The following is a 23,059-nucleotide window of genomic DNA, read 5'->3' as shown; positions in this document are numbered from 1 at the left end:
CCCTCTTTTCCAAAATTATAAAGTCAAACTCTTGCGCAAATTTACCACAATTTATTGAATTTTTCTGGGTAGTGGCAGCTCTGGCTAAACATTTGAAGAGCCCTGGCTCCCTGAGGAAGGTGGGGGAGCCCAAAGCAGGGCCTCTGTACAGGGGCTCAGGATCCCCCTCCCCCAACCCCCACCCCCACCAAGTGAGCGGCAGCATCTCTAGGGGACCTGAGTCTAGGGATCCCGTGGAGAAGAGGATGCAGGAGGCAGGAAGGAAATACAGACACCTCAGAAGGGGACTCACTCCCGGGCACGTTCTGTGGTTAGAAAATATATTTCTATTTTAAAATTATTTTTTAAGAATGTGACTTTCAGACCAAGCCAAACATTTAATCACAGCGCAATGCCTACACATTTTTAAGTCCTTTTCTTCTCCCATCTTACAAAAAATAAATAAAAAATATAGGCGCCTTTATGCAGAACGGTGTGTCCATCTGTAACCAATTCTGCTGGGAGGCCTGTCGGCCCTGTTCCGCTGCGAAGCCAAATACTGGAGTCCGGGAGGCAGCCCTGCATCCTCCCTGTTCATCGCATGCACCCGGGAAGGTTCAGATGACTTGGAAGAAGTCAAGCTTCGGTTTCACAGTCCCTTCTCCAGAACAAACGGAGTCACGGACCAGAGCCCTATCAGCCTCCTCTCTCCCTTCCCAAGGGGGGGGCCCTACAGCTCCTTCTCACTGGCCTTCTCGCCGTCGTCGCTGTGCGGGGCCTGCTGCCTCTGCTGCACCAGCTCCTTGTCCAGTTCCCGGAGCTGCTTCAGGAAGCCCCAGTTGGGGAGGACACAGCGGTTCTTGGCCACTTGTTGGATGGCGTCCACCAGGGTCATGTTCCTGTGGATCATCAGGTAGGCCAGGACCAGGGTCGCCGAGCGGCTGCGGCCCATGACGCAGTGAACCAGGATCTTATCTGAAATGGAGTGGGGACAAGAGGCAGCAAACTAGCTAGTCATCATGGCATTCTTCACCACCATGCACTTGGGGGGGGGGGGGGGAGGGGGCAGAGGGGGATGGGAAGGCGGGGAGAGCTAGTTTCACTTAAGAAAATCCCTGATGGGCCGTACAAATTAATTTATCAAATTTCAGCCCTTGGTTACACTTCTTAATATTCTGTGTGATGACATGGGAAGCACACACAAAGCACTTGGCCTGCATACCGAAGCGCGATAGTTATCGTGGGAGAAGCACCAGGGAGATTGAGTTGCAAGTTGAATTGGCCACTGTTTCATAAGACACCCTTTTACTTAAAAGAATGGATGACAGGAAAACCATGGCCATTTAAACTTGGGTATTTGGCAGACTTTGGCTCAAAAGTGAACACAGTCAGTCTGCCACATCACAGAAAACAACGGATGGTCTTTATTGCCAGTGATAAAATGCAAGCTTTTGAGCAAATATTAAGAGTTTTGGAAAACTTGTATCTATCACTGTGAAGCTGATGGTTTCCCAATACTCTGAAGATTTTTGTTAGGATGAGTGATGAAGTTAACAAATCTGTTTTTGATAACGTCTAGTGGAAAGTGTCAACATTTGGAGGATCTGCATAACTGAGTAAACCAAATGACCAAATACAAGATTTTACAGAATCATGCAGAGGTAAAACATCCATTCAAAGACAGACCAGTGGATTTTCATGTAACTGAGTATGAAGTTTATTGATACGGCATCAGATTCCACATCACAGCTAGCCTTTAAGAAGCTATCATTTGCCCGGTCGGTGTGACTTGGGAGTTGAGAGCGTCGACCCATGAACCAAGAGGTCACCAGTATAGTTCCTGGTCAAAGCACATGCCTGGGTTGTGGGCTCGATCCCTAGTAGGGGATGTGCAGAAGGCAGCCAATTGATGTTTCTCTCTCATTGATGTTTCTATCTCTCTATCCCTCTCCCTCTCTCTCTAAAAAAAAATAAACAAAATCATATACTTTTTAAAAAAAGAAGCTATCATTTGTCAAGTGTGGGTGTAGTATCGAAGAAGAATACCCACAATTACCTGAAAAGGCGATTAGAGCATCCCTCCCTTCTCCAGCTACACTGCTGCTGAGTGAGGCTGGATTTTCTTCATCCGCGCCAACCAAAACAATGTACCACAACAGATTGAATGCAGAAGCTAATCAGATTCCAACTGGATTCTACTAAGCCTCGCATTGAAGAGATTTGCAACAATGTAAATTAGTACCACTCTTCTCCCTAACTGTATTGGAAAATGTAATTTTTCATAAAAATATGTTATGTCACTATCCAATGGTGTGTTTCATCCTTTTAAAATGAGTATTCAGCTTTTCAGTTTTTCTTTCTAATAGGGTAAGTGCTGATAGGCACAACCTGTGTAAACAAAACTCCCTTTGGCCACTGCCATGGCAGTGTCTGGGCCCCGCTGCGAAGCCTTGATGTGAAGCTGTGGCCTCTAGAGCTCACGTAGTGAGTGTCCCCCGTGTTATTCCATCCTTAATACAGCCTTCAGGGTTCCAGTATCATCCTCCCTGCTTTACAGAGAGGGCAACGACTTGTCAGAGGTACCTCAGGAACCTGGTGCCAGCACTAGAAATAGTTCAAAACAACATGTTATTGAGGCCCTACTGTGTGCTGGACACTGGCCACCATGCTCTCGGGACAGAGAGAATACTGAGATCAGGGTCTCTGGCTGTACCCACTACTGCCAGGCCAGTGCCACCCTCCCTGGGTGTGCGATCGCTCTGCTGGCGTCAAGCTGGCTGAGGCAGCTCGAGCTGTGGGACCCCAGTGTTGTCCCTGTTCCTGAGTCTCGGGCCTGAGGCCGGGAAAGATGACCAAGAAGACATTCATGGACAGCCCCGGGTCTCTGGAGCATCGCCAGGACATGAGAACAGCTTGGAAAGAACACTTCTGAATGGACATGGCTCTCCTGTGTCCCTCCCATCTTCCTCAGGGGACCATGTCCGGGACAGTGGGAATGGCCAGCAGCCATGGCAGCCTGAGGACTCCAAGAGGGTTGAACCCCAGGCGCCAGGATCCCCATCCCACACCCCCACCTGGTCAGAGAGGCCGGCACACCCTGCCTGACAGTAAGGACTCTACTGATGGCCTCTCCACACATCGCGGGGGCACGGAGAGGTGTTCCATGAAGAGCCATTCACTTTATCACCGTCCATTTTCACGGAACCCCACAAGCTAACCCGGCGGCCTCCGGTCCCAGCCTTCATGCTGCTGAGCTACACGAGCCTAGCCTCACCGCCCCTGCCTTGTGCACCTTGGCCGGAAAGGAGGGCGAGAAGCAGGGCCACGCCCTTCCTGCGGCCGGGTTTGGGGAACTGGGCCCGAGGGACGGCTGGAGTGGCATGTCTACCTCTGGCATCCTAATCCCCACACCCTGTTCCAGAGGCTGCTGGCCCCCCGCCAGCCGGCTGATAACTAAAGCGTTTCTTCCTCTCCTGGCAAAAAGGGTAATTCTTTCTGTCATGACTAAATGCTCCGAACAGACGAAAGCTGTAGTTCATTAAGCCTTTTGGGAGCCTGAAGTCTGCTGAGTGGGAGGAGGGGGTGGGAGAGGAAGGAGAGGGGGTTTGGTGGGGGTGCAGTGGGGGTGGTGCTCAGCCCCAGCAGGAGCTCCTGGAACTAAATTTGTTTTTATGATGGTGGCATTAATGCCACCAGCCATGTGAGCGTGGTAGGTCCCCCTGGAGTCAAGGGCCGGCCCCAGTCCCTCAGGGCCCTGCTCCCTCTTTGCTCTGGGGCTCTGCTAAGCACCACCCGCTGGGGCCCAGCATGGGGTGGTGAGAAACTGCTGTCAGGAGGGAGAGAAGGCCAGGAAGGCTGGCCTGTTCCCAGCAGGGGCCTGGCCAGAGAGAGCAGGGGACTCTCTGGGAGTTAGATACCAGCCGGGGTCAGGCCCTGGGCGGAGGCAGCATTGTCAGGGTTTGGCACTTTCTGCGTCAGCAGCTTTCAAACCCTTTGGTGTGGCTCCCAGAAACACTATATAGAATTCATCGCTAACATGAACATAGCCTCAGCTCACGCCACATCCTCCAAGTATGTTGTTAGGTATTTTTACTGTAGCCAATCCTCACAACCTGATGAGGCCGGTGAAAGACCGTCCCCGTTTTTTCAGGGGAAGCAGCTGAAGTGCAGAGAAGGGACTCCAAGTCGCCCAGCTAGGAAGTGGCTGAAGTGTGTGTGGCTGGGACCCAGCCACCTGCCGCCAGGGTTGAAGCTCTTAAACGCTAAGGGGGGAATCGGAATCACAAGTGTGTGTGTCAGACGAAAGTTTCACAAAGTAATAAGCACTTTTCCCACGCACAATGCTTGCTGCTATTTTCTATTCTAATCTATTCCATTTTTTAAAAAAGAAATGCTGGTTGTACCCACACTATAGGTCACAATCTTAATGTTTGGGGGAAAATGGTGATTTCAGTGAAATATTTCCCCTTAGGCCTTTACCAAAACTTGAATTCCCAAAAGTTGAATCTTATGAAGAAAACCCAAATCCAGAATCTCTGCGGCTTCCCAATTGCATATTTCCCTTCTGACCAGGAGGTAGGCCTCTGCCACTCAAATCAGACATACAGGCCAAGCCCCCCAACCCCGCACCCCCTCACCTGCACCACCCGTACCCCCACCAGGTGTGCACTCCCTAAACACCTCCTGTCTGGGTTTGGGGGATGCCCTTTGCCTGTCTCTCGCTCAGACCTTGCCTCCTCAGCGGCGTGCAAAGCCAGAGTTCATACTTCTTCCCAAACCGGTCAGGCTCGAAAAAGTCCTCAGACAAAGGGGGCACGGCGGGTTCTGAGCTGCCAGGCAGGCCCGAGTGTGCCGCAGAGGGAAGACTGTCACAGCCCCTGAGAGTCGCCCTGCCTACAGCTCAGAGGCACCAGGGATCCGCCTCCTGCTCAGATGCAGCCTTCCTTTACTGACTCACACCCACCTTAGCCACAATGGCCTTTAAGCTGGTGTGAAAGCAGGCTGTGGATCGTCCGTTAAAGAAAAAGAAGGAAGGAAAGGAGAGCGGTGATACTAAGACCCGATCTTTAGAGCCTCCTGGTGTCTGCCCTGGGATTTTTCCGACGATTTCCTTAAATTAAAACCACCCCACGTCGCGCCAGGAGCGGTGAAGACAGCCCAAGCGGGGTCCCCATGGCAGGCTTTTGTCAGGACTTGTTTTTCTGATGAGGAATGACAGGTTCCGTTGTTTCAGATTCCCATCACCAGCTGCCCTGCCTCATGTGCCATAATATTTGGTGACTTGTTACACAGCAAAGTCACCGGATGCTCAAAATACGGGCGGAGGATTCTCCCGTGAGGCCTGAGTGACAGGCGTTCCCACCACGGGCCCCGGGCACCTCCCTTGGCTCCCCTGGGCCGCTGGGTCCCCAGCTCCTGGGGCGGGACACTGGGCTAGATGATCTCTAAGATTTTTCCAGGGGGACAGATTGCCTGCGGGGTTCTCTCAGAAAGAGCAATCAGGGGAGGGTCGGTGGGAGTGGGCGCCCTGGGCTGACTCCACAGCTCCAGGAGCAGTGCTTTTCAAAAAGAGGGAGCGAGACGAGCTGTGGGCAGCAGAGGGAAGCCGTGTGCCCTTGGCAGACACTAGCCAAGGAAGAAGAGGAAAGATAAGAGGAAAGAGAGACGCCTTGCCTTTTGGCCAGGCTGTCCATCAACACCTCTTACATCAAGAGTATAATAGGAAACATGCGCGTGGGCCTGGCTCTGACATGCTGTAGTCGCGTCCCTTGGTTTCCCAAAGCCCGACGAGGTGCAGCCGCCCAGGGCACGTGGCCGGCAGGCCGGGCCCAGGCACCGCCACTGCGGGGAGTCCGTGGCAATGCCGCCCGGCTGGCCAGCCTTTTATTGTGTTCCTGTGACTCCTGGGGGCACAGGTACCCACTGACAGCCGGTGGGTTTCTTTTGTTTGGCCTTCGCAGCGTTTTAAGAAATTTTCAATGTGTTGCCAACACTTAAAAATCGAGTGATTTTACATTAAATCCCAGATTGGAGACATTTCCTGAAAAGTCGGATCTACCACATTTGCGCTGGTTCTCACAAAACAAACGTTGGCTGGGACTGGGCAGCAGCTGCCCCTTGGGAAGGGGTATGAGCTCTGCACTTAGCCACAAGCACCCCAACCACACCCCACGGCGTACACACAGCCAGCTCCGTTCACTCCTGCACGCTGCCTGGTCCTGAGCCGGTAGGACTTTGAGCCTTCAACTCAAGGAAATCTTTAAATAAGTAAGCACACAGCCCTGGCCGGTGTGCCCAGTGGTTAGAGCATTGGCCTGCACACCAAAGGGTCACAGGTTCAATTACCGGTCAAGGGCACATACCTGGGCTACAGGTTTGATACTGGCCCCAGTCCTGGTGGGTGTGGGAGGCAATCGATGTTTTTCTCTCTCTCCCTCCTCCCTCCCTCTCTTACACTCTCTCTAAAAAAAATCAATGGAAAAAATACCCTTGGGTGAGGATTAACAGCAACAAAAAATGTAAGTGGACAAGGTACTGAGAAGGGAGCCCAGCCTCCCACCTGGCAATGCAGCCATGCCCTGGTCCCCATCCCCAGCCAACAGTCTAGTCCCCACCCCTGCATACTCTCTGGCTTTGGTATATACTCCCCCCCACACACACTTTTTTTTTTTAAGAGACTGTTTTTTGTTTTTGTTTTTAATGATGTTTTATTGATTTTTAGAAAGGAAGGGAGAGGGAGAGATAGAAACATCAATGATGAGAGAGAATCATCGATCTGTTGCCTCCTGCATGCCCCACACTGAGGATGGAGTCCACAAGCCAGGCATGTGCCCTGAGGGGGAATTGAACTGTGGCCCCCTGGTTCATAGGTTGACGCTCAGCCACCCAGCCACGCCAGATGGGCATATACTTTTCCCTCTTGACCCTTTCTTTGCGAGGTGCTTTCGACCATCTGGTCTACCAGTCACTATCCACACCAGCCTGACCTCTGCATTGAAACTCTGTGATCTGCCCAGGCCCAAACAGGACTTGAGGGTCCCATTCTCTCCGGACTCCGCAGTGTGGGCAGACTCCAAACTCATGTGCCGGGAACCAAAAACAAACTGTCGTACGAGCATATCACACTAGTTCAAAGTTGGAATGTCTTTTTTTCTTTGGGGATTGGAAACTTTATGATGATGATGTGCGTGTGCTGGTGTGGCTGTGTGTTTCACGGTGCACGATCTCTCTCTATCACACACATCTGAGAGCCTGCTGCGCACCAGGTTCTGTGCTAAGTGCTTTATGTCGGTTGTTGCGGAGGTGCGGAGCCTCATTATAATCTTTCAAGGTAAATATTTTTATCACCAGATGCAGAAACTAAGGCTCAGAGAAATCACATTGTTACTAAGCTGTGATCTGAACCCAGCCCTGTCTTCTCCAAAGCCTGCCAGCCCCCTTCCGTTAAGGGGAAGGCCAAAGGTAGAGTCATGGCAAGTGAACTGAAGGATTGGGTGGGGGTACTGTAGCTTTTTGTTGTTGTTGTTGTTGTTGTTTTTTCATGTCAAATATGTTTTCAATTAACTTCAAATATTCCGAGGCGAATTTTACCTCATGGTGATGAGTCAGAGTCCAGTTGCTTTTTGATCCTGCTTGGAAACCCAGATTGTGCACAACACAAAAGGTGGCCCATAAATAGACTCATAAAAGAGTGACTTTGAAATGAAGCATCCCCGAATACAAGCATTTCAGTTCCATGAGTTTCTTTTTCATCATGACATTGCTGTGAACCAAAATAACAACCAATTGTTGGTGCCTATGGCCGGCTGTGGGCCAGGTTCACCTTGGGACGGCCGTCAAGGCCTGGGACTGCAGCAGGCATGGCCCCGACCCGGCCACAGGTTGCAAGTTCCTGAAGCAGGCCATTTGGTCAAGCGGTGAGCCTTGTGCTCCCAACCTCTTGTGCTAAGAAAGCTTTCAGTACAGTAGTCCCCCCTTATCCGTGGAGGATGTGTTCCCAAACCCCCAGTGGATGCCTGAAACCACAGGTAGTTACTGAACCTAAGCAACTTCTTCAACTCTGCCGGAAATGTGGCAGCAGCTGTTTTATTGGCAGACGCAGCCTCTCCAGTAATTTTATTATTTTTCAGTCTAACCTACTCCTGAATCTGTGCAACCATCCCTTACAAATGGCTTGGTGGCACCCATTGCAGGGGGTTCCTTGCTGAAATCATTGTATAGGCTCCATGCTTTCTGGTGCAACAGGTTGCATCAATCACAACCCATTTTCTGTTCTGTCTTCCACCTACAAATGTAATGCTTTTTCTATCTTAACTAAACTTGTCATGCGCTGTGGCCATAATTTTTGCAGTTTAAGGTGAGACAGCAAAACTAGCACGAATTTCTTTTTCCTTCGTCACAATTTCGGGGATAGAAGATTCCTTTACAGTAAGATCTTAGCAACCTCAGCAGACAATTTTCTTCTTTCGTATTAATTCCAGAACTTTCACCTTTTCACTTACAGTTTCTCCTCGGTGTATCTGAATTGCCAGCATCACTACTCTTGCACTTTGGGGCCATTAAGTAACGTAGGGGAACTTGAACTCAAGCTCTGCGATACCGAGGCAGTCGATCTGATAACCGAGATGGCCACTACGTGACTAATGGGCAGGGAGCATATACAGCGTGGACATGCTGAACAAAGGGATGATTCCTGTCCCTGACAAGATGGATCAAGACACTGCGAGATTTCATTACGCTACGCAGAATGGCGTGCAATTTAAAACTTATGAATTGTTTATTTCTGGAAATTTTCATTTAATATGTTCAGACTGTGGTTGACTGGAGGTAACTGAAACTAGGGAAAGGGAAACTGCAAATGAGGAGGGGCTACTGTCACTGGTTACCCCAAATTATGTGATGGTCCCCTAAAGGGTTGTGACACATGCGGCTGAAGTCAGAACAGAAATTAGGGCCGTGAAGTCCCTGTGGCCTCTATGGAATGCCACCCTGCAGCCGTAACTGCATATTGTCTTACCTGACGCATTCCTAAAGTGTGCCCTTCTCTCCAAAATAGCCTGGTAGCCTTTCCCTGGATTAGGGCAGCTGAAACTGCAAGGACCAGCACTGTGCCTTCAAATTAACCCCGGGAAACTCAGACATCACAGGTGCAAAGCTCAGTCTCAAATATAGTTTGCCACTTATAAAGGCTAGGTGGTCACTAGACGGAGTGTTACTGGACTTAGGGAGGGTCAGGTGGATGAGCGGGTAAGGAGGCCGTGGGCTTGGCTGGTTGGCAGGAGAATTTGCAGTCTTTCCACAGATTTTCCACTCAAGTCAGCTGCCTGAGGGTTTTCTGGCCTCAAACCTTTGACTATTCGTCGGGTTTGGGCACAGGCACAATTGCATCCCAGCTGTGAGGGTTCCCAGACCCCCCCTCCTTTGGAAGGATGGAGGAGGTGCCTTAGGTAGGAGAGCTTCAGGCCAAAGGCCTCCCCTCTGAACCCTCCCCATGCCGATGCCATCAAAGCCTGAACTCCACCAGCAGGCTTACAGCCTCCGGGGGCTCAGCCTTTTCCAGCTCATCCACATGGAACCCTCGCAGGGTCGGCTTTGAACCCTCTTCCCACGGGGCGGGGGCGGGGCCGTGAGGGGGCGCGGGGCTCTTACTGTGATCTGAGTGGAGCGCACCGTCGATGAAGGCGGCCGCCGAGTAGAAGAAGACGCTGAGGTCGAAGGTGGGCACGTCGTCGGCCTCGACTCCGTGGTACTCAATGTCCATGCCGCGGTAGTAGTCGGGCCCCGTGTCCACGTTCCGGCGGCCGTGGGCAGCGTTCAGCACGTGCGTGAAGCCCGCCTTCTGCAGCCTATAGCGGTCCAGCGCCGTGGCCCTGAGCGCACAGGAGAGAGGCCGTGGGCTGTGGGCTCCTTAGCCTGGAACTGGGGCGGGGTGGAGGGGGGGGGGGGGCGCGGAGCTAGGAGGCAGCCCACTGGTGTCTGCTGGGGATCCTGGCTTCCAAAATAAGGCCTCGTCATTGCAATGCAGGACTTCCTTAGTCCAAAGCCCTGCTCTCATGGACCCCTTGGACACCTGTGCCATTTCTCGTTTCTCGTTAGGATGCTTCGAGAAGGGAAGGGGGCTGCTCATTTGTGCGTTCATTCTTCCCTCACTCACCAAATGCAGAAGAGCTGGGTGCGGACACTGGTGGTCCAGGAGTGGACTGTCACCAGCCAACTCCCTCCCAGGTCCCTGGATAACCCGTTCATCAAGCAGAGCTGTGTGGGGCAGGGGCCACCTGCGCACAGCCTGGGGAGGCCCTTGAAAGCGGCCTCTTCTCTGAACCCTCGGCTGCTTACAGGGTTTGGAGGTTGGGGCTCAAAGGAATGGGTTAAGACGGGGCTTTTAGTGGAGGATCTGATTGGGATGGGGCAAAATTGCTGGTACTGATGCTCACGGGATTGGTGAACACAATGCGAAGCCCTTGCTTTGATAAGGAGTCATTGCCTAGTTGGGCAAAGCACTGTTCCGAGGAGAGATACTTGGGCAGTCTGGTGTTTGAATCGATTTGGGGAAGTGCCTGAGGCCCACAGTGAAGTTATTTTCTGGTTTATAGCTTTCTCTTTCTCTGCAAGAAGTTCCAGGACCAGGGTAAAGTCATGGTGAAGTAGGTGGCCTTGGAATATGGGGCAGGGGACACAGGGGTTACTTCTGCTTAGAGCAGTGATGGCGAACCTTTTGAGCTCGGCGTGTCAGCATTTTGAAAAACCCTAACTTAACTCTGGTGCCGTGTCACATATAGAAATTTTTTGATATTTGCAATCATAGCAAAACAAAGATTTATATGTTTGATATTTATTTTATATATTTAAATGCCATTTAACAAAGAAACATCAACCAAAAAAAATGAGTTCGCGTGTCACAGGTTCGCCATCACTGGCTTAGAGCGTTCAGGGGAGACTCTGGGAAGGGGCTTTTGAGCCCGCCTGACTTCACACGTCGATCGTAGGCCATGGGCGGGGGGGGGGGGGGGGGGGGGTAGAGGGAGGCAAGGGCAAGCCAAGCCAAGAAGACAGCACAATATAAGGAATGGAAGCTGGAGATAATGAAGGCCTTCCAGGAAATGTTTCTTATTTCTTGTATCCAATCATTTATCCCCAAATAATGATTTAGATTCTATAATGTCCATGCATTGTCCTGGGTACTGATGCTGCAGCAATGAACAGATTAAAAAAGGACCCGTAGGAAGCTTAGATTCCCCTGGGGAGAACAAATTAACAACAAAGGAATAACCAAGATAATTCCAGATAGCAGTAAGAGCAGCATGAACCTCTGTGGTCCTGCTCCAGGTAAGTGGGTCAGGGACGGCCTCTGCAGGGAGGTGGCGTTTCAGCGAAGACTGAGGGATGAGAAGCTGGTGGAGGAAGAGCTGGAGGAAGAGTATTCCATCCAGGTAGAGGGAACAGCAAGTGCCACAAACAGGAGGCAAGCTAGTGTGGCTGTGGTAATGAGGGAAGTGGTGGTGCAAGAGGAATTTGGAAAGGTGGGCTGGGACAAGGTGGGCCCTGTAGGCCGCAGGAGAAAGAGTTTGGATTTTATTTTAAGTGTGATAGAATGACACGTGCCACAGAGGATCTTAAGGAAGGGGTGAGCATTGTTTACGTTTTTAAAGATCAGTTTGACTGATGTGCGGAAAAGGATTGGAGAGGGGCAAAAAATTAGAAGCGGGGACCTCTCTTGGAGGCGGTCACAGTTGTACAGCCATGAGAGGACGGTGGCTTGGACTAGGCTGTTGTCACAGGAGACTTGCTGTTGGGTTGGGAATGGGGACAGGGAGGAGGGGACTGGTTTGACCAGAGCATAGGATGTGAGAGAACTTTTGGAGAGGGAGTGTGGGGTTTGATCATGGAGGTGCTTGGCTGCCCGGGTCTGTATTTGGGGGTCAGGGAGAGCTTTTGATAGTATTTGAGAAGGGGGGGGGGATCCCATCCGGGCTTTAAGAGGACATCTCTCTCAATAGGACAGAGACCAGTTCCACAGCTCAGGGAAGAGGTGACGAGGGTGTGGAACCATAACAGTAAGAGGCCGAAAGTGGCATTGTGCTCCAGGTGAGGGCTCATCTCGAGGCCACTGGTAAAAGGAGGTGGACATAAATGGCCATAATGGACGCCAACGTGGATCAACACCCTCGGCCGCGAGGAGCCCTGCAGGAGAAGCACGTGCCATGGCCCCTCGCTGAGGCCCCTCATCAATCGCTGGCTTCCTGGAGCTTCTTTGTTTGCCGTGAGAGGAGCTATGGTGGAGTTCAGTGTTTGGGAAAGAGGGAGCTAAACACAGGCATTAGCTTTTAGGAACATTTGCCAATAGCCCATTAGAACTGAGGCATAGGGAGGTGGGGACTGCAAATAAGCCCCCCTCCACCCCCCGCCCCACCCCAGTTGGCCTTTGTGCTGCCATCCTGATTAGGGAACACATTCTGCTTTCAATTTTTTCCTTACAAAGGTCTGCTTTTCATTTTTCCTCTTGTCTCAAAGTATGTATACAGCAAACATTATGCTTTTGGGATATAGATCTGCGCTCAATTAAAGGCTCCACTAATGCAGTCCATCTTGCTGAGTAGCAATCAACCTCACTTTGAGGTTGAGCTCAGTGGAAAAATGAAAATTAACTGTCCTTGACAGGAAGTTTCTATCCACGGTAAAGACTGTTCTCTCTGGGTTCAGCAGCTGGGTTTCAATATAATCAAATGGCAGTTTGAATAAATAACTCTTTGCACTTTGCTGCCTTGGGGGTCGAGGATCTGGGTACAGATGCAACAAGATTCACTGCATGCCATCTCTACATTCACCCCAAAGAGCTGGCTTTGCCTGGTGTCCAAGAGGGAGAAAAGGGTCGGCGGGAGGGTTAGCCCTGGTGGGTGTGTGAGGCCCACGGCAGGTTTTCAGGGCTCTGTGGCTACCTGGGCTGGGAAGCGGAGGTGGTGTCCTCACACACCGCTCTGGGGATTTCCCCCTAGCTTGGTGCACTCAGAGTCCAATCAAGGGCTCAGAAGAGTACCAGTGGCAGAAGGGAGACCTACAAACCATCAGAGTGAGTCAGGAGACAGCGGCTGTGATGGAGGCAGATCCCCAGTTGTCCGGGATGCCTCGCTCAGCAATTACTGGGAGTGGAGGTAGGGGGTGAGAGAGAGTGCTGTCTGGCATTAGATTGTTTTCTGTTTTGTTTTGGTTTGGGTTTTGTTTTGTGTTAAGGCCACCTGCTCAGATATGTGGTGTGGGAAAGAGACTAAGAAATGTGCCTCTGTTGAAGGAGAAAAGCTCAGAAGAAAAACAGACCTAGTCACTTACTTCCAGAATCTAGATGCTGCCAGAGCCTTTGTTTCTGGTTGTTTAAGAAAAATCCTAGATGTAAGCAATCTGTTCACTTAAAAACGAATGTTATCTAATTACAAAAATAATACATGATCAATGCAGAATGTGGGAAACATACCCCCTCGTGTGCGCACGCGCACAAAATCGCCTGTGCTTCTAACCCCCAGAGATAAGGATTATTTGCTGTTTGATACACTACCCTCCAGTTGTTTTCCTAGGCATAGATTCGTATAGAGATTTGCCTGGGGGTATAACACTATATACAGTTTACCCCCTTTGACATGGGGATATATTGTAAACATCTTGCTAAGTCAACTTATGAGCTTCAATAGCTCTGTGCTATTCCATTCTATAGGTAAGTCTCAATTCTATCTCACCAAGCCCCTATTTCGGACTTTGTCTTCCCTCTTTCTCTCCCTCCCCCTCTCCCTCTCTCTCCCCATCTCCATCTCCATCTCTACCTCTATCACTATTCTGGAAGGGGTTTGGTGGGTATTATAAGAAACACACTATGAATGAACAACTTTGCTCTGCTTCTTTGAGCACATCTCTGATTATATCCTTAAAAGAGATTTTTTAAAATGGCATTGCTGGGTCAATGGGTATGAGCATTTTTAATACATGTAATACTCACTACTAAATTATCCTCTAGGAAGATTGCTCAAATGATTCCCATTTTTATCTTTTGCTATTTGCTAATTTCAAAAACAAAACACCACTAACAAAATGGTGCCTTGTTTTCATTCATTTATTTTGCACACGAGGTTGGACATTTTCTCACACATCGGACTCAGGCAGTGCCTTTGTGAGGTTGTTGTCATATCCTGTTTTTGACCCATTTCTCTAACCTGGCCTACCTCTGGATTCTGATACCAGATGGGCAGGGCCCGAGGAAGTGACTTCCTTCTTGCAAAGCCCAGTTGCCTCCGTCAGAGACCTTCCCTTCCTCCCTCCTTCCTTAGCCTGGCCCAGCTTCCTTCCAGCCCCTCTGGGGATCCTCTGGGAAGCTTGCTTCAACCCCCCACCCTCTAAGAGCACTTCACGTGGGGCAGTCTCCTTGGGCAGCACTCCCGTCATCCACCTTTTCAGACCCCTTGGTGCGCTCTGATTCCCAGCCTACATACCTCAGCACCTGCCTGAAAGGCCATTTTCCCCAGGTGTTTGCTCTCGCGCAGAAGGGAGGCGGGACATGCGTGTACATAGCTGTACACGCCCTCCACCAGCTTCCTGGCAGGAGAAACCAGCTGGTCCCTTGTTGCCAGGATTCTGCTATGAGCATCAAAGAAAGTCCACTAATAATCGGGTGGCTCTCCCCACCCTCGTGTCTGTGAGGCCCACTGATTTCTTTCTTGTTTAAAAAATATATTTTTATTGATTTCAGAGAGGAAGGGAGAGTGAGAGAGTGATAGAAACATCAATGCTGAGAGAGAATCACTGATTGGTGCCTCCTGTGTGCCCTCTACTGGGGATCGAGCCCACAACCCAGGCATATGCCCTTGACCAGAATTGAACCTGGGACCCTTCAGTCCACAGGCCCATGCTCTATGCACTGAGCCAAACTGGCTAGGGTAGGCCCACTGATTTCTTGCACCTAATTATGGACTCCTGGTGCTTATGGCCTGTATCCTGCAATCTGATTCTGATGCATGCAACACTGTTGTGGTCTCACATCATTTCATGGACGTGACCTTGTGGTGGTATTCTCCTTGACCACACCTGTTCCTTGCAGGTGGATTTAATACACCAGGCATATTCCCAGCTTTTCACTTCAGTCAATTCACCTGATGTGAACTGACAGTCAGTGGTTTTCTAGTTCTTGGGTGCTCTTATTATTTGCCGATGATGAAGCTGTTCAGTTTTGAGGCCCCTCAGAGAATACAGGCCTGGCCGGTGTTGTTTATAAGCTTAAACTGCTGCATGAACGGAAACAACCGAAGCTTTGGACCCTCAGCTTTCTCTTTTTGTTAAATAGAATGAATTACACTGGCAGCCCTTTCCTTAAAAGAGTTTTGTCAAGTCTAGTGATGCACTATTCAACAGGAAAGGTTAAATGATACATGAGGGGAAATGAGGGGAAAGAGCCACAGGTAATGTATAGCAACACGTGATCCATGGTTGTCTCTGGGTAACGAGATTATGATTAATGGAAACTTTAATTGCCTTCTTTTTTCTCTGTTTTGTAAACTTTCCATGATGAAGATGTCATATATTCACTTGATAATGTAAATGTTTACCATGATTTTTATTGATGTTATTTCCTTAGTTCTCAGGAGTGACGGGCTCTTGCAAAGACTTCAGGTGGCCTTGGCCTTCTTAACTCTTGTTAGAAATCTCTCCCCACTCACCGTGCCCGAGGCTGGTGCCCAGTCTCACCTAGGTCACCTTCTGCATTTGGAGGTTCCGAGTCCAGGTTTCCTAGTTCTTCCGGGTAACATTCAGGACATAAGGGGTCAGTCGAGGCTGTGTTTTGGCTGCACTCCATACTAGCCATGGCCCCCCCTGGAAGCAAGTCAAATCTCAGCCCTACTTGGTGCCTTGAGGCTGCATTAGTTCCTTCTTTGGGGGGAGAGAGGCTATGGCTGTCCCGGCATCCCAGTGAGAGGCCTTGTCTCAGGCTGAGGACTGTCTCAGCTGATGGATTTGCCTTCACTTCACTTCCTGACCTTCTCGGGGACAAACCAGCCCTGGAGATGCCTCTGTTTTTTTGAGGGAGTTGGTCCGGTTGGGAGCAGAAACGCAAGAAGAGCAAGAGAGACACCTGGGAAGCAAGCTCAGGGTGGTGGGGGCTGGCCACTGGCATGTGAGGGGTCAGGCTTTATGCGGAGGGGCAGCTATAGATGCTGATAACCCTCAAAGCCAGACCTTGGCAGCAATTGGAGTTTTAAGAAAAACGGGGAGCTGCTTTTGGCCCCCACCATTCAAGCCGTAGAGCAGCTGAACAGCGCCACGGTGTTGATGAGAGGGAAGGGATTTCTCAATTATGGTGTTTCAGCCGGGCTGTGCTACCAGAGGCTGCCCTGCCTGAGAATTTGCAATCACTTTGACAGTAGCCAGGATATTTTCCCTCCTGCTGACTACGGGGGAAAAATGAAAAAAGGTTTTGCTAAGCAAATGAAAGATGTCAATGAGATTAAAGTGAGAATATTTAAATTACAGAAATTTAGTGCTTTCAAGCATACTCAAGCACTGCGGAAGCTCCAACGTAGGGACTGCTGATTGATAAGAGGTAATGAATTATTCTTATCTCATCATTGACGCCAGTCCCTGGCTCTCTGGAGGGCAACACTTGGTTAACCTAATTTGAATCTAATTTAAATGGCTTAAAAGTAATACAACATGTATGTGCTTGAATCTAATAAAGCCTAATTTATTTAATAGGACATTTCTTAAAGAATTTTATCTTAGCGCTGGAAGGGGCCTTTGAAATCATCCCTGTATTTTACAAATAAAGAAACTGAGTCCCAGAACAGGAAGATGTTTGAACTCTGGGCCCTGAATCCTGCTTGATGGCTTCTGCTCTCCTCCATGCTGACCTTGCAGCTCTTACTTGTGACAGAGTCAGACTCCCACCAAGTTTTGGGGAATGTGTGGGGAGAGGGGAGCTGTGGCTTGGCCGAGATAGACTTCCCCACGAGAACATCCGAAAGGTGACTGGTTGGCTTGGACCCATCCCCTCTACTGGCCCCGCACCCTGAACTCCAACCACTTCCCCTCCTATCCGTGGCCTCTCCTTACTGGGTTGTGGTAGTGGAGCTGGTGAGCAATGGAGAGTTGGAGTCACCAGGCACCCCACTTGCCGAGTCCCCTTGGAATAAGCTGGGATTGAGAAAATGCTTTAGAAATTCTGAAGCTCACAGGCCCAGAGGGCTTTGCTGAGGCCATGCCTCCTTGGCCTTAGGTCGCCTGGGTCCCTGGAAGGCCAGGACAGTGTCTGTGGGGTGAGTGGGTGCATGGGCTGGAGAAGGCTCATTAGGAGGGACCTTCCTTCCAGCCTGGCCTTGGATTCATGATAGCATCTCATGGGAAAATTTAACCAGGGGGTTTTCTTAGCACAGAGGGACTCTTAGTGGCAAAGCATAGTAACCGTTTACCTTCCTCTCACACTGTGACTCAAATGACCAGAACTTACCTGACCTATAGTAGTTATTGGGTGTGTCAGGCATGCACTAAATGTCATATGTATGAGCTCATGGAATCCACATATTAGAGGTGAGGAAATTGAAGCTCAGAAAGTTTGAGTGACTTGTTCAAGGCCACGTGGAAACCAATATTTGACCCAGATATTGTGGCTCCGGAGCAGATGCTCAGCCATCTGCCTCTCTCCAGAAAGAAGCCCTTGGGGAGAGAGGACGGGGAAAGAGTGGGCTGCTTTGTGGGAGTAAGTCTGGTCCCCAGCGGGTTCCAGGCATCACTGGTCTAGGTTCCAGGAACAGCCGGAGGCTCTGGCTGCCCTGGGATGTCCATCCTCACTCCTGGTCCTGACCACCCTAACTTCCAGAGCTTGGCACTCAGCTTTCAAAAACCTTGGGTGCTTTAGGGGAAGGAAGAACTCAACCTAAGTGCAAATATCAAATTGAAACTGGGGCTTTGTGCCTGAGGAGCCAGCGCTGAGCTTTCCCCTGGTTTAACTAACACCTATAAAGAGACCAAGGAGCACAGGCCGCCATGCCTGCCCTCAGCTGGGCTGTAACCTCCCTGTGGTGGCCTTGGCAGTGGAATCAACTGCTCTCTCACTAAGCACCTGGGAGTCTCATTCACCTTGTTAAGTGGGCATCTGGGCGGGGCCCTGGACAGAGATGGACAAGACCAGTCATGCTGACTTTGGCTCCTCCCCACGCGTGCACGCAGGTCACACACTGACTGTGGAGCTTGCCCAGCCTGTGCATGCGCATCTGGGGCTCAGTTAGGCAGAGCTGGATTGAACTAAAGGGCAGTGACATTTTCCTGGTGGAAGGAGGAAGCGTATCTTACTGCATCAAAGCCAACTGTCTGGCACTGTATTGACTACAACACGTCTGTCCTGCTCAGACACTCAATTTAACTTCCTGCAGAAAGCACCGCGCTGGCCTTCAGCCTGCCACAGGCTGGCCCTGACCTATCTTCCCGGGTTTCTTTCTCACTAAGTAACAGTAATAGTAATTTTTTTCATCTGTCTAGTACTTTATAATTTATAAAATGCTTTCATAGTCCATATTTCTTGGACCCTTCTCAGTAACCATTTAAAAAAATTTTTTTTAGTCAGCTACCTCCTGCACACCCGCTACTGGGGATCAAGCCGACAAGCAGGGCATGTGCCCTGACCGAGAATTGCACCAGTGACTGCTTGATGCATGGGTGGACACTCAACCACTGAGCCACACCACCAGGCTCAGTAACCATTTTTAGAGATGAGGACATAGGCCCAGAAAGGTAAAAGGACCTGCCCAAAGCCACCGCCCCTGCAGTAGCCTGTGGCTGTGGTAGATGGTGTGCTATCCTTTAGAATATTTGCTGCCCCTCCCTAGGGGAAGGTTACACTTTTCTGCCCTGTTGATGTGAGGCTTTGGCACGGACTTGCTTTGGCCAATGAAATGTGGACATCAGCCTGGGTCCCGAGTCCCAGAGTAAAGTGGACATGCAGCACCGTTAGGACCTGCCCACCGTGGATATGACATGTGAGTGAGACATAAGCCATCATTGTGTGGGCCACTGAGATGTTGGGGTGGCCTGTTATTGCAGCACGGCTGTCTTAGCTGACCACGCAGTGGTAGGATTTGGCTTCATCCCAGGTCTTCTGAAAGTGCCCTTTCTACCATATCCATCCCCTAAATTCCAGATAAATTACCTTATTTCTCCTTACCTCTATGTCTCTTCTCATCCTGACCCATCTGCCTAGAATTCTGTTGAAATACGACCCATCTTCCAGAGTCAGCCCTGGAATTGACCTCTTCTGTGATGCTTACTCAGACCCATAATGCAGGGAACTTAGTGAGCATTTGCTATGTGCCAGCTGCTACTCTAGCACTTCATTTGTTCTCACTCATTTAATCTTCACCCTGTGAAAAATGTTATGGGCTGTGAATTATACCTTAATAAGGCTGTTATTTGAAAAAAGAAAACAGCCTGGCCAGTGTGCTAAGTGGTTAGAGCATTGGCCCATACACTGAAGGGTCATGGGTTTAATTCCCAGTCAAGAGCATGTACTTGGGTTGCGTGTTTGATCTCTGGCCCAGTCGGGGTGTCTGCGGGGGGCTTGCACTCTCTCTTCTAAAAATCAATGGAAAAAATACCATTGGGTGAAGATTAACAAACTAACAACAACAAGAAAAGAAAACAGTATAGAGTCCCTGTATACCTCTCACTTAGGTTCTCCTAATATTCTGGGAAATGATTGGATAAATTGTGGTGCAACTATACTATGGAATATTAAAGTGCAGAATAGTGTATATATAATATGATTCTTTTTTTTCTAAAGAAATTGTTGAGAGAAACAAAAACCCTTTCTATGTGTGTATATGTTTGCTTATGTTTGCAATTGTATACATAAAGTAGTAGACGTATACAAGTAAATGTAATACTGGCTACTCCATGGTAGGATTACGAGAAACAAAGGGTGATTATGCAGTTTATTTTTATAACCCTCCATTTAATTTAATTTAGTACAGAAGGGCATGTAATTTTTGTAACTTTTTCAATTTAAAAATATTACGAAAAACCAGACAAGGGAGGCTGTCCCTGGATTTTCCCTGACTACTCGGTTATCTCGAAGTTTTAAGCAGCATGATGTGTGTGTGTGTGTGTGTGTGTGTGTGTGTGTGTGTGTGTAAATCGCACATGCAGAGGCCCTGCACCATCTGCTCCTGGAGAGATGGAGCATGAGCCGGAATCCTGGGGGTGGAGGGAGGATTTAAGATGGAAACTTCTGGATTGGGCAAAACTGCATTCGAATCCCAGTTCTCTGTTGCCTACGGGGCTGTGCACCTTGGGAGAGTTAATGAACTGCTCTGACCCTCAGTTTCCTTATCTTTGAAATGGGATAAGTAGATGACCTCTTTCATTGGGCTTTAGTGAAAATAAAGTGAGATAGTATATGCAAGATGCTTAGCACAATGCCTGGCACAAAGTATTTAGTAAGTCATAGGCATTATTATTATTAATACTAGTGGCCCAGTGCATGGATTCTTGCACATTGAAATTAATTAGAAGGTGGCCAGTGGGGCGGGACCTGGGGCGGCGCCACGGCAAGAAGGGTATTTGCGAAGTGAACGGGGGTCCCTCCAGTAGGCAGGGTCCCTCAGCCTGGCCTGCGGGGTTCAGGCTAAAACTGGCTCTCCGACATCCCCCAAGGGGTCCCAGAGTGCGAAAGGGCACTCTGCAAAGTTGCTGTTGTACAGGGTGTGGAACACAAACGCAAGTGTGCAGTAAACCAGATTCAGGGATGACAGTGCCCCAGCACAACATAACCCACGGCTGAAGGTGGAATCGTGCGGCCCCACAAGGAATCAGGCTCCCTCCTCTCTGGTTTCGGGGTGCGTCACCCGAGAACTGCCGCTGCCAAGTCACTGCAGCTCAGCAGCTCCTGCGTTGAACATCTGCCCCCTGGTGGACAGTGCACATCATACCTACTGGACGGTGGGATGATCGGTATATATAGCCTTTTATATACATTGATTATATACAGTATGAGCTTCCCAATTATTTAAGGAATGGGGAATGGTGGCTATAAAAATCTAGAGAAGGGGACAGCAACCTGAACTTTGCTAGGCTTACCTTTTTCTTCTCCACACATAGGTTGATGTACCTCTTGTGCGTGTTATACCCAGCTAAAATAAAAGACTACATTTCCCAGCCTCCCTTGCAGCTAGGGGCAGGGGAAGTTTTGGGTGGGACGTCTGTTTGGAAAGACACCCTTTTGCTTTTACTTTCCCTCTACCTCCCTGCAGTCTGGATCCTACAGATGATGACTGGAGCCCTATCAGCAATCTCAGCCCATGCAGCAACCTTGAAGAAGAAAGCCTTACCCTCAGGATGGTATGGCAGACACACAGGAGCCTGAGTCCCCAATGACCCTGGAGACCCATGCCAGTCCCAGCTTGCCTTCCTCTGAACATTGTTCATGTAAAAGCAAAATCAACCTCCATCTCACCTGGCCAGCTTGGCTCAGTAGTTGAGCATCAACCTATGAACCAGGAGGTCACGGTTCGATTCCCAGTCAGGGCACATGCCCAGGTGACGGGCTCAATCCCCAGTGTGGGGCGTGCAGGAGGCAGCCAATCAGTGATTCTCACTCATCATTGATGTTTCTATCTCTCTATATTCTCCCTTCCTCTCTGAAATCAATAAAAATATATATTTTAAAAATCTACCTTAATCTTGCTTAAACCCCTTTTCTGAGTTTTCTGTAATATGAAGAAATACCCAGCCCTAACTATTAGAGTCACAGAACAACCAACCTTAAAAGCAAAATGTCATGGCCTGGAGTTGGCAAGAGGTGTGACCTGGGGAAGGGCCTGCTACCTTCTCCTGGGCTTGGCCAGGTACTTACTCATCCCCGATGTAGAGCTTGGGCCAGACCTCGTTGACGTGGGTGTACTGGGGGCTGCCCTTCCAGAAGAGGCGCTCCAGCTCGAAGGCTCCGGGGGTGCAGTAGTCCTCGGCCTCCAGCTCCTCTGCCTTAGGCAGCAGAGTCTTGGCAGATGAGTAGGCACTCTTGAGGCTCGTCCTTGGTTCTCGGGATGTCATCTTGGAGCCAATGGATGCTCTCCTTTCTGCAGCTGGTCATGAGAGAAGGTCAGGACCGGGATTAGCAGGGGACAGAGGTAGGGAATGGGCTTTACGAAAAGAGGTGGGAATAAGCTGATGCCGAGATTTGGCAGGTATTTCCCAGGCTTCCTTTTTCCAGGCCCCAAAGGCAGGCACAGTGGCAACAACACGTCCCTCATTCCAGTCTCTCCAGGGCAAGCGTGCTGGGGGCCTCCAACCCAGGCTGAGGTGGGTGCAGCAAACCCAGGACAGCAATCCCTGCAGGCAGCCAGCCCCTGGTCTCCTTTCCTTTCCAGTGGTTCTCAACCTTCTGGCCCTTTAAATACAGTTCCTCATGTTGTGACCCAACCATAAAATTATTTTCGTTGCTACTTCATAACTGTCATGTTGCTACTGTTATGAATCGTCATGTAAATATCTGATATGCAGGATGGTCTTAGGCGACCCCTGTGAAAGGGTCGTTCGACCGCCAAAGGGGTCGCGACCCACAGGTTGAGAACCGCTGCTTTAGACGTTACCCCTTCTTTGGGGCCTCCTTTTTCCTTTATCTGCCCGGAATCTGCTGACTTGGGCCATTTTTAACTCAAATAGGTAGGCCCAGAAGGTCCTTGGCATTCCAGGCTGTGGTGCTCGACATCAGCAGGGAGCCGGTGCCCGTGGGAAGGGCACACCTGTCCATCCCGAGCCTGTGCCGCCTGGGCAGCCAAGCACATTCTCGGGGCTTCAGGAGCCTGCGGGTGGAAGGAAACTTGGCTGCGTGAGTGTTCATCGACTTGTTAGGACAGTTGAAGTCAATGTTTGCAGCTCCGACGCTAGGAGGCTGGCAGGGTGTTAACTGATCAGGGCGTCAGGAGAGATGCTCCTGGCTGGAGAGCTGGGGGCGCAGGCTGCACCGTGTATTTGGAGAGCTTGTCGGGCTCTGCGAGTGGAGTGCTGGAGGCGAGTTCCCGTCCCCAAGGAAGGGCATTCACTGTGGATCCCTGAGCTGAGT

At 50.1% G+C, this 23,059-nt stretch overlaps 1 protein-coding gene across 1 annotated transcript; it reads right to left on the bottom strand.

The window, feature by feature from the left end:
* Window positions 1-709: 709 nt before the first annotated feature.
* On the bottom strand, window positions 710-22,087 carry DUSP29 (dual specificity phosphatase 29; the record flags this gene model as incomplete). Its single annotated transcript, XM_081105066.1, has 3 exons — window positions 21,851-22,087; window positions 9,628-9,848; window positions 710-954 (listed from the first exon to the last, which is right to left on the bottom strand). The coding sequence occupies exons 1-3, from the start codon at window positions 22,045-22,047 to the stop codon at window positions 710-712; spliced, it is 663 nt and encodes a 220-aa protein (XP_080961192.1). The 5' UTR covers window positions 22,048-22,087.
* Between the last annotated feature and the right edge of the window lie 972 nt (window positions 22,088-23,059).

Source organism: Myotis nattereri (genome assembly GCF_964212035.1).
Source record: "Myotis nattereri genome assembly, chromosome: 13".
Taxonomy (NCBI): Eukaryota; Metazoa; Chordata; class Mammalia; order Chiroptera; family Vespertilionidae; genus Myotis; species Myotis nattereri.
Note: the sequence above shows the minus strand (reverse complement) of the source record. Positions and strands in the feature narration are given on the sequence as shown.